Source organism: Bidens hawaiensis, unplaced genomic scaffold, assembly GCF_021521415.1.
Source record: "Bidens hawaiensis isolate Kalapana, Puna unplaced genomic scaffold, B.hawaiensis_p1.1 tig00018132_1, whole genome shotgun sequence".
Classification (NCBI taxonomy): Eukaryota; Viridiplantae; Streptophyta; class Magnoliopsida; order Asterales; family Asteraceae; genus Bidens; species Bidens hawaiensis.
The window spans coordinates 423,534-442,051 of record NW_027492740.1 but is presented as its reverse complement, the minus strand read 5'-3'; the positions used below and the strand labels follow the sequence as shown (position 1 = coordinate 442,051).

General features: G+C 32.3%; 1 protein-coding gene across 1 annotated transcript; it reads left to right on the top strand.

Annotated features, from left to right (window-relative positions):
* Positions 1–5,036: 5,036 nt before the first annotated feature.
* Positions 5,037–9,718, top strand: LOC143555465 (uncharacterized). Its single transcript, XM_077045006.1, has 6 exons — positions 5,037–6,688; positions 7,176–7,231; positions 8,097–8,369; positions 8,744–9,182; positions 9,260–9,391; positions 9,515–9,718. The coding sequence occupies exons 1-4, from the start codon at positions 5,062–5,064 to the stop codon at positions 9,041–9,043; spliced, it is 2,256 nt and encodes a 751-aa protein (XP_076901121.1). The 5' UTR covers positions 5,037–5,061; the 3' UTR covers positions 9,044–9,182; positions 9,260–9,391; positions 9,515–9,718.
* The last annotated feature ends 8,800 nt before the right edge of the window (positions 9,719–18,518 follow it).

The following is an 18,518-nucleotide window of genomic DNA, read 5'->3' as shown; positions in this document are numbered from 1 at the left end:
CGTAAGTTTATAATTACCTAAAAAAGTGTATTTGATTGAGTGTGAAGAATGTATACATCTCCTATACTTAAGAATGTGATTTCCGATATTCCGGTTCCACGTATTTATATATTCTAGAATTAACATAATAACATTAATATTATATTTGATATATGATGATCTATAAAATATATTAGTTACATTATAATTTTAAATTCATAAATTATTTGAATCCAAAATAAACTGATATCATCCTACATCCAAGTAAGTGAGTTATTTACGTGTGTTTTTCGTGGACATCATAATTTTTTTTTTGTCTTACTATATGTACTTTTGATAAATATTAAGCTTTTATACTTCTGTGATTATTTTGGTCGAAGTTTTGTACTGATCAAACACATTAGCTTGTTTTGGTTTATGTCTTAGTAAAATAATATATTAAATTATTGATAAAATATTTTCCACTTATATTAAATAATAATATTAGAAAATAGATGTTTATGAGATTTTATAATCTGTGTAAAAAAGAAAAGTTGATTTATTATATATTGGTATATGATTAATAAATAGTTTCGCTTATTATTATGATTATTTTGTTTCTAAAATTCAATCATTTATGATTAATATATGAGATTTTATCGTCATATTTATGATATTTGTACTTGCCTAAAATTGATTGACTAATACATCTGGTTAAAACTTTTATTGATATGTATATTTGTGTTTAAATGTTTGGTTAGTAAAAACAAATACCTTTACACGCTTAATATACTTGACTTACATGGTTAATAATTTAGTATCGAACCAATGAAGTTAAGAACACTATGGCTCCAAAGTTTCTATAGTATAAATCTTATTAATAAATATAGTAAAGGCGATACAAGAGTTAATTAGTTAGCAGGATTAAATCTTGTAACCTGACGTAAATATTATATTGAAAATTATATGCATGTGATATAAGTTGTGCTATGTATAACACCGTTGGATTTCTATCATAACTTGTTACAATGCAAATTTAACTCGATGATATAAAATGTTTTCTTCATATTGTAATATGTTTATATGGATGGTATTGAATGCACCAAGTAAACCAAAATTGTGGTTTATATCGGTCTCGTGAAAAGTGTAAATGTAATTAAATATAGCACATGAAGTGTTAATCTTCCTAAATCTCATCATTAACGGTTATAAAATATTATCATAATAAAACTTACATGACTCATTCATGTAATTACTTCTCAATACTTGTTATACGAAGAGAATATTAATTATGAGGAAAAACATGGATAAGACAATTTTTCATTTGTCAAACCTCAAATATGCTCCCGAAGTAGCATATCATTAAAACGTATGAAACGTTTGAAGTGATTTAGTATCCGTGCTGGAGAAAGTTATGAATAAACCATGGAAATGGTTTGGTTTTATACCATTCCTGAAGTGAATTTGACAACGTATTGATCATTGCAATCATAGACATAATTGAGAAAATTGTAATGGTGATTAATTTAATAATGAGATCGATCATCAATATATAATGATGCCCATGCTAATAATGAGATCGACCACCACATGTGGCAGAGATTGATCATATATGAGAACAAAATCTGGAAATAAATCACATGATCGTTTGAAACGATCATACAATGTTCACTCATATTTACAATCTTGTACTAAAGAAGCATGATACATATACGATCATAAACCTGAAGTTAATGGATCATGATTATCTTATGGAGTGACCGGTTAGACCACACCGAGTCAATGATGTGAAATTTATCGAGGAACCAAAAGATTCATCATAATAATTATACATGTAATATTGCTCTCAAGGGAAATCATTTAGTTACCAAATGAAGGATGGGTGTAAATCCCTAGATGTTATGGAATTGAGAAAAGGATACACATATCCTAACATGATACCATTTAGTGTTTTGAAAATCGATGCATCGTCTAAATGGTTATCAAGGCAACTTGATGTTTGCATGATTTATGGTTTAGCTAATAAGATAGCAAGCATATTATTCCATATTGGTATATTTACATTATGTTATAATAATGAATTTTATTCCCAAGTTAATATTGATCATTGGAATAAGTGTTGAACTTCTAACAAATTGTTAAAGACGATTACTCAACGTCTATAATTGGTTACAAAGGCAATTATCACGAGAGCAAAGGTTCATGATTGTATTTGAGTACATATGATTTTACATGTTTAAAAAACTAATTCACATCAAGCCAACAAGTTATAATACTTCCTCCCCATTTTAATTGGTTTTTGGTTAGTAGCCAAGTATTTCTCATCTAATATTATATATTGAAATTAATCCACCACAAGACACAAAGATGAGGTCACAAAGAAAGTTGGGAATGTATGCTGGTATTAAATATTATCTATGATTATATACTTAGAGCTATTAATGAGATATTTGTTTATAGCTCATTAGTTTTCACTTTAGTGAATCAACATTCCCAACATTAGGGGGGAGATATAAAGCAATTAGAAAACGAATTTAATTGGAATGAATTATCGCTGATCCTCAAACTTATATGAACTAGAAGTTCAAAGGATAATTCATGTATGAAGATTAACGAATCAATTACCAGAAGATTCACTGATCAAAAGAGAGCGTCTAGCTAAGACACTCATACGAACTGCTAATGCTCCAATTAATAAATGTCCCAAAAGGACAAACGCATATTGATAATAAGTCTAACGCACGCGTGTAGCGTGGTAGATTGATCGGTTCCAAAGGTAAAATTTCCTCGAAAATTGGAGCAAATAATGAAGATGGTCAAGTCGAGGTGTAGTAAAAGGTCTCTTGAAAGAGATTAGACATGATGGTTTTTGAAGAACCTTAGGTACCTTAAAACAAAGAGCTCTCAATAATATATATTGTATCATGTCTACAAAGTTAATAAATTCATATGGCCTTTTTAGAAAATGTTTGGGTTCTTGTATTATATTTTCATCTGACTATTCAAATAACTTAATAGCTTTAAATCAATTTATAAACTAGGTAAATATTTTCTTACTTGGTAGCCAACTTATAAACTATATTTTCACACAAAATGGGCCATTTTCGTCAATTAAAACAACATATCGCGATATAATATTATGGTCATCTCAACATCTTTAGGATGTAATAGCTTTTTATATAACAATAACTTTATATTTATTTACATGAAGCATACTTGAAAAGTAATTAAAATTTAGATTTTTCTGTATACGCATCAATCTTTTTAACGCAGTATAAGAACACCCCCTCCTTAAAAGAAAATTGAATTGTTTTCTTGTCCTTTTAACATGGTTATATACCCTATGCCATAATGTCTTAAAAATTTTTAGGAAAGTGGCTACAGTTAAAATCTTAAGAAAATGACCATAGTGTCAGGGCGGATCCAGTGTGGGTTCACCGGGTTTGGGAATCCACTGAGTTTCGAATTTTTTGTAGAACGTTCATATAAAAAGACTAGAGTGAACACATATATAAAATACAGAGTGAACACATATACAAATTGGACAAAAGCTATAGTGGTTAAGGCTGCACTTTGTGATTGAAGATACTCAAGTTCAATTATCTCTCGTTGCATATTCTCTCTTGTTGCATGTTTTTTAATATTTTTTATTCAAAACAGATTTAAGGTTTATTTCTTTCACTCTTCATCATATCTTCCACCATACCGGAGAATGAACATGTGTAATTGTGCTAATGCCTTTTTCTAATATTTAGGACAAAATTTATGGTTTAATAATTTATTTATACATGTATATTCTTCATATATATCTATAATCTAGATATGAGAAAAAAAATAAAGATGTGACCAAATTAAACAAATAAGATTATTCTAGATGTAAAGATGTATGCAATTGTAGCATTTGTATATGTGTTTATGAAACTTTATCTGCTTATGACTTGTGAAATTAAGAGACAATTTAAGGTAAATTTAACTGTAGGAAAAAACACGGTCATCAGCCCACTTGTAAAGTTACACAAATGGCAAAGGCATGTGGATTATCCTATGTTTTTTAAAGGAGACGTTTTTTAACTGTTGTATCGTATTTTTATTATGCGATTAACCTTGACCCAAACCGTCGCATCGACCCGAAAATTTTTATGCCCAATCCTATGAAATCGAGCACCTAAAAACAGGGAACCTATTGAAAAAAAATTCTGGATCCGCCACTGTATAGTGTGATTCGAACATGTGTTCGTTATAAAAATAAATGACAACAATCAAATTTTGGATATCCGAGATTTGGATACGAATTCGGATTTTGGATAGTGATTTTGAAAATTTTCGGATTCGGATACCTGGAATTTTTTTATAATTATTATTTATGATACTTTAGATAGTTTTCGGATAGTTATGATAATTCTTCGGATATTTCTAATATTTCTTTAAAATTTTTTAAAATAGTTATTTTTTCGGATATTTCGGATATCCGATTCACAATCTGATCAAGTATCCTAAATTTTATATATCCGAACATTGAATATTTGAATTTTCAAATATGAAATAAAATCCACTTTCCAAAAGATACGGATATCCGAAAATCCAGAAATCCGAATTTAAACACCACTGTCAAATATGTGGTCGGTGGTGACACCTCCTAACATTAATCCACAACCGAGGGTCTTATAGTCAATAAAACATTTTGTTTAAATTGGTTTTTGGGATTGCTTATTTTTACCAACTTATAACTTATTAAATTATTGAAAAGTAATAAGGTGTTTGGATTTGCTTATATTATAAGAGAAAGAGTTTCATTAGTTACACTTTTATAACTTAAGGGGTGTTTGGGTTTCCTTATTTTATCTCCTTATAACTTATTCACTTTTATAGATTAAAATAGTGTTTGGATAATATAACTTATTAAACCTTTTAAAGAAGAAAAATTTTTTTTTTATAAATTAGGATTTTGTAACTTATGAAAAATTCGTTATATAAGGTATAACGAGGTGTCAATAAAGAATCCCAAACACCCCGTTATTTAACTTAAATAAAAGTTACACGGCACCTAAGGATCAAACGTCACCTTGTTGAACAATCAAACTCCCCGGCCTGCAGTCGGAAGCCATGGAACCACCGGAGTGCCCGGTATGCCTCCAGCCCTTCGACGGCGAAGCCACCATCCCACGCGTCCTCGCCTGCGGCCACTCCGCCTGCGACTCCTGCCTCACCCACCTCCCTAAACCACCCTTCACTCGTACCATACGCTGTCCAGCTTGTACTCAGCTCGTCACTTACCCAGAAAGCCCTTCAGCTCTCCCCAAAAACATCGATCTTCTTCGCATATCATCTTCCCTAAACCCTAAACCCAAACTCAATTCCAGTTCACCCACTTTACCATTGTTAGACTTCATACCTGATCTTTGGTCTCATGCCTTTTTTAATAATTGGAAGGATTGGATTACTCCCCATAACACAATTTCAATTGACGAGAGTACACCTGTTAATGGGTCGTCTTTGGTTTATGGAAAAGCTGTGAATTTGAAGGTGCCCGCCAGGTGTTCGATGAAATGCCGAATGAATGTGAGTCTGTTTAAAGTGGGATCCTCTACGGGTAATGATGAGAATGGGTTTAGGTATAGTTACCTGGCGAAAGCTATGTGGGTTTTGTTTAAATTGGGGGATGGGGTGTTAGCGGAACTTGAACTGATGTTAAGGTCGGGTTTGATGGATCGTCGGGTTTGTGGTGTTTGTGGGTTGTGGTATGATGAAGAGGATGATTGTTTGTATCTTGTGTGTGAAAGGAAACGGACTAGTTTGTTGAATGTGGTTGGTTTGTACACGGAAGTTGATTTGTCTAGTTTTGCTGTGATGGGGATGGAGTTGTGTGAAACGGTGAGTCGGTTGCATGATGTTGAGTTGGTTACTGGATGTGTTTCGTTGTCATGCTTTGGTGTTGATCATTTTGGGCACGTGTTTTTGGACGTAAATGAAGTATTGATGATTGGAGAAAGAGTTCGAGAGATGATCAGAGAGTCCGTGTCATTTGCACAAAGTAATAGTGATGGTAAGACATTAGCAAGCAATGTTATTTCAGAGATCCATGTGTTTCCTAGCCCCGAGTTGTCAATAGAGTTTGTACGAAAAGAGTGTGTTGTTGACTTGGAGTGTCAAAAGTCAACATTTGCTGTTGGTTATAGTTCAGATTTATGGTCGTTAGCTTGCATATTACTTATGTTTCTAGTGGGAAAGCCTTTTGTTGAGGAGACATGTGATTTTATGTGTAGTTATGTACTTAAATTGGTTAATGGAAATGCTTGTGATTGTGAAGGGTTACATGTGGCTTGGTTGGATAAAGTTTCTAGCTTGTTATATAAAAAGTTGGATTCAAACTATGTATTGATGAAAGAGTTGTTGTGCAAATGTCTGAGTCTTGATCCGGGGACTAGACCGACTGTGAATGACATGTGGAAATGTATGAGGGAGTTGATTATTAGTCCAAAGTGTGATGTAATTGTAAGTATTGAAAGAGAAACTATAAGTGGAAGCGCATGTCATTGTTTGCTTCTAGGAGACTTGTTGTGGTCATCAAGTAAAACTAATAAGGTTGAGGATAAGAAGGGGATGTCGAATGATTTAAAAGATGAAAATTTGGTGGTTAAGGGTGATGTCATTGAGGGTATTTGTAAGAATTCTCTAACGTGTACAGATTTGAAAGGTCATCTTGACTGCATCTCTGGGTTAGCTATTGGAGGTATGAGTTTATACTTTTACATTTTCTCTTTAATTATCTATTGAAATAATACTCTTATAAAATTATTAACAAGTATAGATATGCTAGGAAAATTAATAACATCTCAGCAAAAAATGCTTCTTTGTTTTTTTAACCTCTAAGTAGTATTCGTATCTTGTTTCATTTTCTTTACTATTTATTATAAATTTTTGTTGACCATTGATTACTTTAATTTTAGATTTGAGCAAATGGATGCCCGGCAACATTTGTTTAGAAATTTATTGTGCAAATCATGATTGTTTTGAATTATGCTACTTTAGCATTGCACTTGCAAATCTTCATACAATTGTGATCCAAACACACTATCCTTTGTTTGGGCATGAACTAGCTATCTAGTTTTAGTTCTTTTCTCATTTTCACTAGTGCATTTTGAATATGCTCCTAATTTATTAAATAGATATATATTGTTTGTAGATGCTGTGAAACTAAGAGGCGTTATATTTTGTAGGGGGGTTTCTTTTCAGCGCCTCATTTGATAAAACAATCAACGTCTGGTCCCTCGAGGTAGGCATCCTGATACAACATTCCTAGTGATTACCATACATGTACAAGAATGAGAGAATAGCTTCAAGCATTGTATTGATAATCAACTCTCATTCATATACAAGGTGGACCTTAATTTAGGAAGGGAGGTTAAAATCAAATTAATAGTCTAGTGAAACATTCTTAATTATGTACAATCTAAGTATACTTCATGACACTCCCCAAGTTAGAGCATATATATCGATCATGTCTAGCCAGCTAGTTTCTTGTCCTAACATTTTAGTTGATATTATTGCATTTTCTAGCTTGACGAGTGACAGAATAGTTCACTTCCGTATGCTTATTTCTTTTCTTAAATACGAGTGTTGGTGATATTCATTGTCACTTCATTGCCGTGCCACTGATTTAGTGATGAACAAAACACATCTCACTAAATTGACCCATTGAATAGTTTTAGTAGACCTAAATGGTGCATGGTGCTCACCCATTTTGGACCCGTTTTTATGTGAAGCAAGTTTAATAGTGGCTAGATTGACTGTTTGTATAATTTGAGTAGACCCGAGTGAACCCATAAGCTATTATTTGTATTAAATTTATGTTATTTTCTTCTCTACTTCAAGTCTTTATTTTTGTTATTTATAAAAGTTATGTTTTATTTCCTTTCACGTAAGTATTACAACATATCTTTTTGTTATGTGTTCTCCTATTGCGTTAGTAGTAATTTCCCATTTGGCTTTAGTATTAAAGGCTTATGTTTAAAAAGTAAGTGTATGATATCAGTTTTCAATGCATAAAGGTGCAAATAACTTACTTATGAGTTATGATGAAAAAACAAGTTCAAATATATTAAAACTCGAAAATATAATCGTTTAATTGTTATGTACAGGGTTTAAATCATGTACATACATTGAAGGGTCATGAACATAAGGTGATGGCTTTAGTCTTTGTAGAGAGGGAAGTACCATTATGCATAAGCGGTGATAACGGAGGCGACGTATTCATCTGGGCAATTGTGGACGAGAAACCAAAACAATTCAAAAGATTGACTGAGGAAAAAGACTGGCGTTACAGCGGTATCCATGCCCTAGCAACTGTTTCTGGATCTGACTTCTTTTACACAGGCAGTGGAGATAAGTCGGTCAAAGCCTGGTCAATGCATGTAAGTAAACATAATTAACTCTTTTTCCAGGTAATGATAATGATAATAATAATACTAATAATAATAAAGTTGACTACATAAATGTTCCCTGTGGTTTGGCAAAGTAGCAGGTTTGGGGTCTAACGTTGAAAAGTAATGTGTTTGGTATCTATGGTTTTCGCTTGTAACATACTCAGGACTGTTTATGTGATTAAGCAAATGGGTAAAACCGTTAGTTTGTAAAATTGAACATAGTTTTTAACAAAAGTTGGTGTTACAAATAAGATCCTGTTACTTTTCAAAGTTAGACCCCAAACCTGCTACTTTTGCCAAACCACAGGGACCATTTATGTAAATAACTCTAATTGTTATAACTGTTTTGTGATTTTTATCAGGATTATAGCGTGTCATGTACTATGAACGGTCATAAATCAGTGGTGTGTACATTAGCAGTTTGTAACGGGGTTCTTTATAGTGGAAGCTGGGACGGAACCGTGCGTTTATGGTGTCTTAGTGATCATAGTCCGTTAGCGGTGTTAGGTGAAAACACTTCGACATGTGGTTCGGTTTTATCTCTTGCTGCTCATACCCACACTCTCGTTGCAGCTCATGAAAGCGGGCACATGAAGGCAGAAAAAACCAAAACAATACTTAAAATTTATTTACGAACATTCATAAGGTTACACTTTTATTAACAATCTGTATTGTTAGATATGGAACAAAGACGTGCCCTTGGACCGCCCCTTATCTGCACACTTGAGCTCCATTTTCTCAATTTATATGGAAGGGGAATGGTTGTTTAGTGGTGGTTGGGACAAGACTGTTGTTGTGCAGGTATCGATGCATGTAACATTATTAACATAAAACATTTGTGTTTCTTATTTGCTTACTGTTATATTGGTTTGTTGCAGAAACTGTCATTTGGTGACGAGTCACAAGTAGATGTGACAGAAATCGGAACTATTGGTGGTGATTCGGTTGTAACTGCTTTGCATTATTGGCAGGGGAGGCTTTTCGTTGGGCATGCGGATAGAACAATCAAGGTATGAACTATGAAACATCATTATTGTGTTTTTAGTAAATGTATAATGTTACAAGTTATTAAAAAATGTGCAATAGAGATGATGAAACATCAATCATCTGTTATGTTTGATGACATTTTGCAGGTATACAGTTATGGAGGATGACTCCATCTTTTTTGGAGATGGTGGTGGTATAGTATTTTAACTGAAAACCTTGCTCGGCGGTCCTTTTGGATCTCTATGGTCGCCAGCGCACAATACTTGTTACAACGGGACATACTGTTGTCATGTATAAATATTCATATCCGGGTACTAGTATACATACACTTGAACTTAAGACTACAAAATCCGTTAAACTTAAGTTTTGTTAATATGTAGGCCCCTAAAATGTTATAAAATATAACCATTAGTATGAATTTTTTTTAACAAACTCTTGATCAAGATTCAAGAGTATGGTAATGCTGCTTAGGGGGGAGGGGGTGGTGCAAAGCTCCTCACACACCACCTCCAATGATGGTGTGCCACATCACCAACCCCAAATCCATCACATGTGATTGATTTTTACTAGGGGTGGTGGTGTGGTGTGGTGTGGTGTGGTGTGGTGTGATGGAATTTTTTTTAATAAATACTAAAAAATAAAAATAAAACAATATTACATTAAATAAAAAATAAAACAAGATTACATTAAATAAAGACAACTAAATTAAAAAAACCGACAAAAAAAAAACCTACGGCCCTTCCCAACCCCACTTTTAGCATATATCGCGTTTGCGTTGAAGTAGGATCGATTTAAAGGGTTCCTCAAGATGATCGTGTGGTTGTAGGAGGAAAGTTAGATTGGCATTTTTTTGGTTTTTATTCAAATGGTTGATATATGTCTCCTCACGTTTCATTTTTAAAATATGAGCCTGTTTCTTTCGCTCCTTCGTCTCGGCCATTTCCGCCATCTTAGCCGACTTGTATTCGGCGAAGTTTTCGGCCACTGCTTTTTTCCAAGTCTCGACGATTCCCCACTTTTCTTGCGATTCGGCCGTGTGGGTGTGGGTATGTATTCGTCGGGATTTTCTTCGGGTTCCTCGTTCAAGTTCATGCTCGGCATGTTGCATGACAAGCCATCGGTAGACGTTGTGTAGTCCCCGGACTCGGAAGTTTTTGATCTTTTTGAAGATCCTTTCTTCCTTGGAGTCGTTGATCTGTTCAAATCGACCAAGGGAATCGGTTCCCACTTCGCGTGATGTCTCGCAATCTCCCATGCTTCCAAGTGGGGAAAATCCTTACATTTGAAAACTCGGACATATTCGGCCAAAGCGTCCTTTATGATAGTCGCCTCGCTTGCTTCGCTTTGTGGAGTTCCGGACTACAAAACATTTAGAAAAAATATATATATCAAATTGTAAAAATAAAGTAATAGATTATAAAATAAATAAACTAAAATAGTTACCTCTTGGATGTAACAAGCATTAAATTTTGATATTTTTTTATTCAAATCTCCCCACTTGCCAATCATTTGATCCTTGTTTCGTTCGGTTGCGCCGGGAAGTTGCGAGAAATGGTCTTTAATACGTCTCCATAACGCTTCTTTTCTTTGATGGTTTGAGTGTTTTTTTATTCGGAGCAATGTAAATAAGCCTTGGTCAAGCCGACCTCCTCATCGGGCAACCAACGCCTAACACTTTTTTGATGTGTCTCCTTAATCGCGGGTTCATCTTCATCCAAAGTTTGCACTTCGTGACAAAAAGCACTTGCAAATTGATGTATAACCTCGTTATCGTCTAGGGGATCGACGGACATTTGAGACGGTTGAGATCCAAGCATTTGAAAAGCATTTTTTGGATAATTTTGGGTAGAAAAAGGTGGAATAAAAGGTTGGTTTTGATACGATTGGTTTTGGGACGGTTGATAATAACGTTGTTGTTGTGAAAGTTGTTTTTGGTTTTGGGACGGTTGAAAAAGTTGTGGATAATAAGGTTGTTGGGAAGGAGGTTGTTGGAATGGTTGGGTTGTGTCGGGTTCGTCTTGTAACCGAAATCTCGTCGGTTCGCCTAGATTTTGTCAAACCTTTGGTCGGGTTTGGGTTTTCTTTGAACCCGACCCACGTTTCTTAGAACCCTCCATTTGATATGTTAAAATGGTGTGTGTAGTAGAAGATTTTAAGTTGGATTTGAGTTGAGTTTGAGTTGGATTTGTGTATGTTTTGAAGATATGTTTTAGTTATTTATATAGGTAAAATAAGTTTTTTTTTTTTTTATTTTTAAACCCTCCAACGGCTCCCTCCCAACGGCTCCCTCCCATTCCCAACGGATACCTCTCCTCGATAAACACCCATCACTTGCGTGATGGCTATCACGCAACCAACCCCCGTCACGCGTGAGCAATGACCGGCGGCGGTGTGCGCTGAGCCATCACGTGTGATGGGAGCTCCTCACGCAGTGCCCCGCCCCCTCTTTTGAAGAATGTTATGGTTATGCTAAAGCTGTTTATATGCGTGTAATCAAGAACAAATAGAGAATTTTAGAGTTTCAGTTTTGATTTTGTTGATACTGATTTTAGTTATTATGTAATTTACCAAGAGTTCATAATACACGTACTAGCCTTCAAGGGACGGCGCAATGGCAAGCACTTGATTCATATCGTAACTTCATAAAGGCTGTTTGTTTAGAAGAAACTACGATTGTATGGCTGTGTTTTGCGGGGTATTAGATGCGTAGAAAAATACAATGTGTATCAATAGCAATAAAGAATAACTGGTTTTTATGGCTTGTGTTTTGCGGCGCGACCAGTAAACTGGAAAAAACAGACGTTAAAATGTTAAAACACGCACAAGGGTTGTGGTGTGTTAACTCGCAAAAATTAGACAAAAACGTAAAATATAGAAAATAAAAATAATAACTAAGTCGATTTACGACCCGCGAGTTGTGACAGGGCCAATAAACCACTCGGAAATACGTTTATGTGTAACCAAAAGATCAAATATTTATGTGGAGAAGTATGCAATACTAGTGAAAATATTGGAGTATTTACCATTTACTAATATAAGGATTTTAAAAAGTATTTGCCTATGTTTTCTAACTCTTAATCTTGTTGGGTAAAATAATTTTTATTAAAACATTTTAATTAAAATAAAAAAGACCAAAAAAATAAACTGAAAAAAAATAAATTTGATTTTAAATAAAAGTTTATATTATTTTTATTTGGGTTTTGTTTGTTTTTATTACTTTGTTAATGCACGATTGTGACCAGAGGCTTGTCTGAACGTGCCTTTTCAATTACTCTATGATGACGATGTAAATTATGTGAATTTTCTTTAATAATTTTCCTTTACCAGTGGACATTTTTGTGTTTGGATGGGCGAGGGGGGGGGGGGGGGGTGCTTGTGTAAATCTTACTGGGGTGTCCTCTCTTGTTGGGCTTAGGAACATCGGGTTTGTTGCTAGGCAGGCTGTGCTAAAGACAGAAACAGGAAAAATTGCTAAGCACGAGAAGACGTGTGCTGAGAATCAACACGCCTTCATTCCTTTTGCTTTCAATACATTTTGGTCTCTTGCCCCCGATGCTCCTACGTTTCAGAAAAGAGTTTAGCGGATTGTGCACAGTAACTCAATGACGCCGAAGAAAGATAACTTTGTTTTCAATAGGATCGGTTTTGTCATTCAAAAGGGGGTGCCAACGTAGCTTGTTACCCGCTTATCTCTCTATTGTAATTGAATCTTTTTAACGCATTTAAAATTATTTAAAAAAGTTATTTAGTATTGTGTTATAAATAATTAATATTGAATATCTAAACAGGCTAAGATATATTGTCGAATCTTACGATCCGATTTTATATGACTAGTTTTTATTATTTACCGTCATCCAAATCTTTCATTACGGTTTGGTAATTTTGAAACCGACCAACCAGAAGTTAACACAACAAAACAAATTGTAAAACCAACTGATTACTAGTTTGGACTTTTTCACGTTTTAAACCGAGCTATGAACAACCATGTATCGGTGTAGTTTGGCTAGAATCGGTTCAGTTCGCATTTTTAGTACAACATTGGCACTCGAAACTTATGATAACAGAAAAAAAAAATTGAAAACAACACAGTTTTAACAAAATTTATATGCTAGAACTAGGGTATATGCCCGCGTGACACGCGGGTGGAATAACTTGTCACTAAATATAATCAACTTAAACATCAATTTAAACAAACATAATATTTTTTTAACTATTAAAACTTGATAGATTTATATTGTCACTTAACACATCACCATATCAACCAAAAAGTAATAGATTTACGTTGTCTTAATATTAAAACTTCCAAATTACAGGAAGTTAATTTGAACATAACAAACATAATAAATTTAAACAACAAATTCAAACAATACAATACTTCTTCAAACTTTCGGACCAAAACGTTAACCATTTACATTGTCTAGATCTTAAAAGTTAAAAGTTACAATAAGTTAATGTACATCGAACAACCAAAAAACATCAACAAAACACATAAACATGTACTTTCATATTAAACCACCATAAACTTCTTCAAACATTCTTTCAAAAGAAACTCGTTTTGTTTCACCACCTGAAAAATATAATAAAACAATTAATAGCATCCAAATTAAATATACCATAATAACATATTTAATAATGAGTAACATTTGAACATTAATAAAGTTGTTTTTATTAAATTTTTATTTTTATAAAAACAAAATAACATACAACAACAAAGTAAAATGACAACATAAAATATCTTTAACTTAAACCATTAAACAAAAAAGATAGCCAACAATAAAAACATTTTTTGGCCGTCATTTTATACCTAACAAATTTTATACTCTTCTAAACAACCTGTTTTGAAATATTTTCAAAATAGTTACAAAATATAAAAAAATTGGAATTAGCCAACTTTAAAAAATTATGAAATTTTGTTTTATTTTTAACCAATCTTGCAACAAACTTTTAAATGATCACTGACATTAATATTTTGTTAAAATTGGAAAACTTGAAAACATTTTACAATAAATGAATTTTCAAATAACTTTGGAAAGATTAAAAAATTTTATGTTGACTTTGAAAATAATTAAAGGTGAAAAATATGATGCAAAATCAATGAAAACAAAATATAAACGTATAAGAAATAAATTATCAAATATTTTTAATATTCTTTGAAAACATTATGAAGACTTAGACTATCAAATTGTTTGTATGTTATAATTAGAAGATTTATATTATGTTTAAAAAACTTTTTAGTTAAAATGGATAAAAATATAATACGTGTTTATTATATATTATTGAGAAATTTAGTGACATTAATATTTTGTGAACACAAATTCAAAAATACATATTGAACATACATAACCAAATTTAAAACAGTGAATATAAAAAGAAACTTATGTTTCGGGTGTGGAATCTCATAATCAATTGAATATACTATAAACAATAACAATAAGAAATTAATATGTGATTAATTTAATTTTTGAAATAGAAAGTGACATTAATATTTTATGAAAAGTTTTCATTTTTAATAATATTCACTAAATCATATGTGCCGAATAATATTTATAAATGATGATAAAACGGTTATTTAATTTATGATATATTAAGTATTGATTATTAGAAATTATGTCAATTTAAATATTGTGTTCTAAAATAACGCGGTTATTATTTTAGTATTAGTTAATAATTAATATTCATGTAAATTAAAGTAAGATTACATTACAATTATGGTAAGTATTTTTAGTTTGACAATCAGTTTTTTGAATATTAAAATGATAACTTATTCTAGTTAATGACAAATCACAAAAATTAAAATCAAATCGGTTTTAATTTTACTAATATGACTAATTAATTTAGAAATAATTACAAAAATGAAAAATAAATCGGTTAATTTGAAAACTTCAAAAAGTTATGGAAAGATTTTAAAATGAGTTTAAATTATGGAGAGTATTAAAACCTTTAAAAATTTGTTGAAAGATTGGTCAATTTCCGAATTTAAAAAGAGTTTAAATATGTTAATTAAAAAGGAGTTTAAATTTTGTAGTTTTAAGTTTGAACTTGGTCTTCTATGTAAAGATAGAAATAATTTGAAATATCTTGATTCATGGGAATAATAATATTAATAAATTATGAAAAGTTGTCATGTTTAATAATATTCACTAAATCAAATGTGACGAATAATATTTATAAATGATGATAAAACTGTTATTTAATTTATGATATATTAAGTATTGATTATTAGAAATTATGTCAATTTGAATATTGTGTTTTAAAATAACACCGTTATTATTTTATTATTAATTAATAATTAATATTCACGGAAATTAAAGTAAGATTACATTACAATTATGGCAATTATTTTTAGTTTGACAATCAGTTTTTTGAATATTAAAATGATAACTTGTTCTAATTAATACCAAATCACAAATATTAAAATCAAATATGTTCTAATTTTACTAATATAACTAATTAATTTAGAAATAACTACAAATATGAAAATCAAATCGGTTACTTTGAAAACCTAAAAAAATTATGGAAAGATTTTGAAATGAGTTTAAAATTATGGAGAGTATTAACCTTTAAAAATTTGTTGAAATATTGGCAAATTTCCGAATTTAAAAGAAGTTTAAATATCTTGTAATTAAAATCATGAAAACTTTATAACTTATTTATTGGGTTTTCCATATATAACGTAATTGGTTATATATAGAAAATATAATGTATCTTACAATATAATAACATAATAATGTTTTAAGTCAAATATATTGAAATATAAAAATGGTAAGGTGTAAATGTTATTATTTCTGTCAAAATAAGATGTAACAACTAATTAGAAAAGGTAATGAATTAATAATAACAAAATTACTAAAATTATAATAATTATTATAAATTATAGAGATTATCATTAATAAATAGATAAATATAAGATATAAAAATAAAATTTTCTTTAATACATCGATTCTGATTAAAATATATTAAATGGACAAAACCAACAACTATATATGATTGATTATATAAAAATCAAATAAATTACATGAATTGTGAAAAATACATAAATACATCTTATCAACAAATCTTCAACCCATGAAATTAGCTATATCAACTTGGGAACATAACCTGAAATGAGAAAATTAAATATTAATATTCGTTTTACAAATAATAAATTTTAATCGTGGTAATGTTACATGTTATGAAAAATTTACCTAGTAATTCATAAAATTCAACTTTAATTTAAATTTGGAAATTTATAAATTTTAAATTGCATCGTTTTAGAAATAATAAATTTTAGTTATGGTAATTTTAGAAATTATGAATGTTTGTTTAATCACCCATTTAAAAAGTTCAACTTAAAGTTAAAATCAACTTTAATGTTTGACCAGACAATTTAAAAATGTTTGACCAACTTAAACGTTTGACCAATAATTAAATAAAAAATCAACTTTAATTTAAATTTGGAAACTTAAACTTTTTTAATCAAATAGTTTAGAAACTAATAAATTGTAATGATTGTAAGTTTAGACGTTATGGAATATTGACCAACTGTAAAATTGTGAAAATTTCGAGTTCAAAGTATTTACTTTTCAAAGTCAATGCCAAAATCCAAACTTGAAGGTTAAAAATGAAAATTTGGTTTTCCTGACCCATCGCGCTACGCGATGAGTCAGAAGAGACACCCATCGCGTACCGCGATGGGGTGTCTGACAATGTGTGACACGTGTGCCACGTGGCACACGGTGGCACTACGTGCTACCACGTGTCACCACGTGGCACCACTGCCGCCACTTGGAACGGCGTCTGCCACGTGTCAACACGTGGCAGGTCTACACTGTGACTCAGCTGACCTATATCGCGGCACGCGATGGGTCAGCTGTAGCATCACGTAATTTTCGGGCAAAAAATGTCAAGTTTTCAAAGTCGAGGGACCAATTATGTCAATTTCCAAACTCTAGGGATATAAATGAAAATTCTTCCTTCTTGACCCATCGCGCTACGCGACAGGTCAAGAAAGACACCCATCGCGTACCGCAATGGGGTGTCTGACAGATAATGACACGTGTGCCACGTGGCACACGGTGGCAGCGTCTGTCTCCACGTGGCGACGCGTACGACACGTGTCGCCACGTGTCAACACGTGGTACAACGCCTGCCACGTGGCGACACGTGGCAGGTCTGCCAGGGAACCCATCGCGTACCGCGATGGGATCTGGTTGTGGCTTTAAATAGGGCAGCTACGGGATTTCATTCTCACACCTCAATTACACACACTTACTCTCTCTCTAGCTTTCTCTCACTACCTCGAAGTTCGAGCCAACGATCCGTCTCGATAAACGTGCCCCGAAACCTCGTTTTTCGTGCCTGTTACCTCGATTTCAGTGCCACTACCCGACATCCCAAACAAGAAAGAAGTGCTGCCCGAAGACCCGGTAATTTCCTTGAAGTACGTGCCATCAGTGTCTCAAAAAGCGTGCCAAGTGAAGGGAAGGAGTTTTGCAAGGAAAGAGTGTTTATTGAGCGGCGTCGAAGTGCTGCCCAAGTGTCTAGGGTGTTGCCAAGCCAAGCAAGGTAGGCATAATACCCGACCAAAATAATATTAAAATATTATAAAGGCTTAATGCCTAAGTCGGAATTATACTCGATGAATATAAAAAGAGAAAATAAATAACAAAAAAAAGAAAATATATATATATATATATATATATATATATATATGAGTATATATATATTAATATATAATTATTCTTTGTTATAGAATATATATTATTTAAGTATTATGAATATGCTTAGATAATAAAAGAAATACGTTTCTTAAAGAAGAAGAAACGTCGGGTTTTTAAATATAAACTAAAAGTTTATAAAGATTACTTTATAACTAAATGTTTTAAAGTAAAAGAAATAATGGACTAACGGTTTATCGAGATGATAAGACTAAAGGTCTTAAGCCGGATCGTGTATCCGACTAATGAATGTTATACTCGTACAATAGGTGCGAGATAGCGAAGAAAAGACTAACGGACGGTGTTGGAAGCCGATCCCATTGAAAGGTGAATACGCCCCACTTTTACAAACTTGTTTTCAAACAAACAAACATGTTAAATAAGAGTATAAGCCAGCCCTCAGGCTATGGTATACGTTTGTCTGGATCCTTACATATGTGTAACGCGGTGGGCA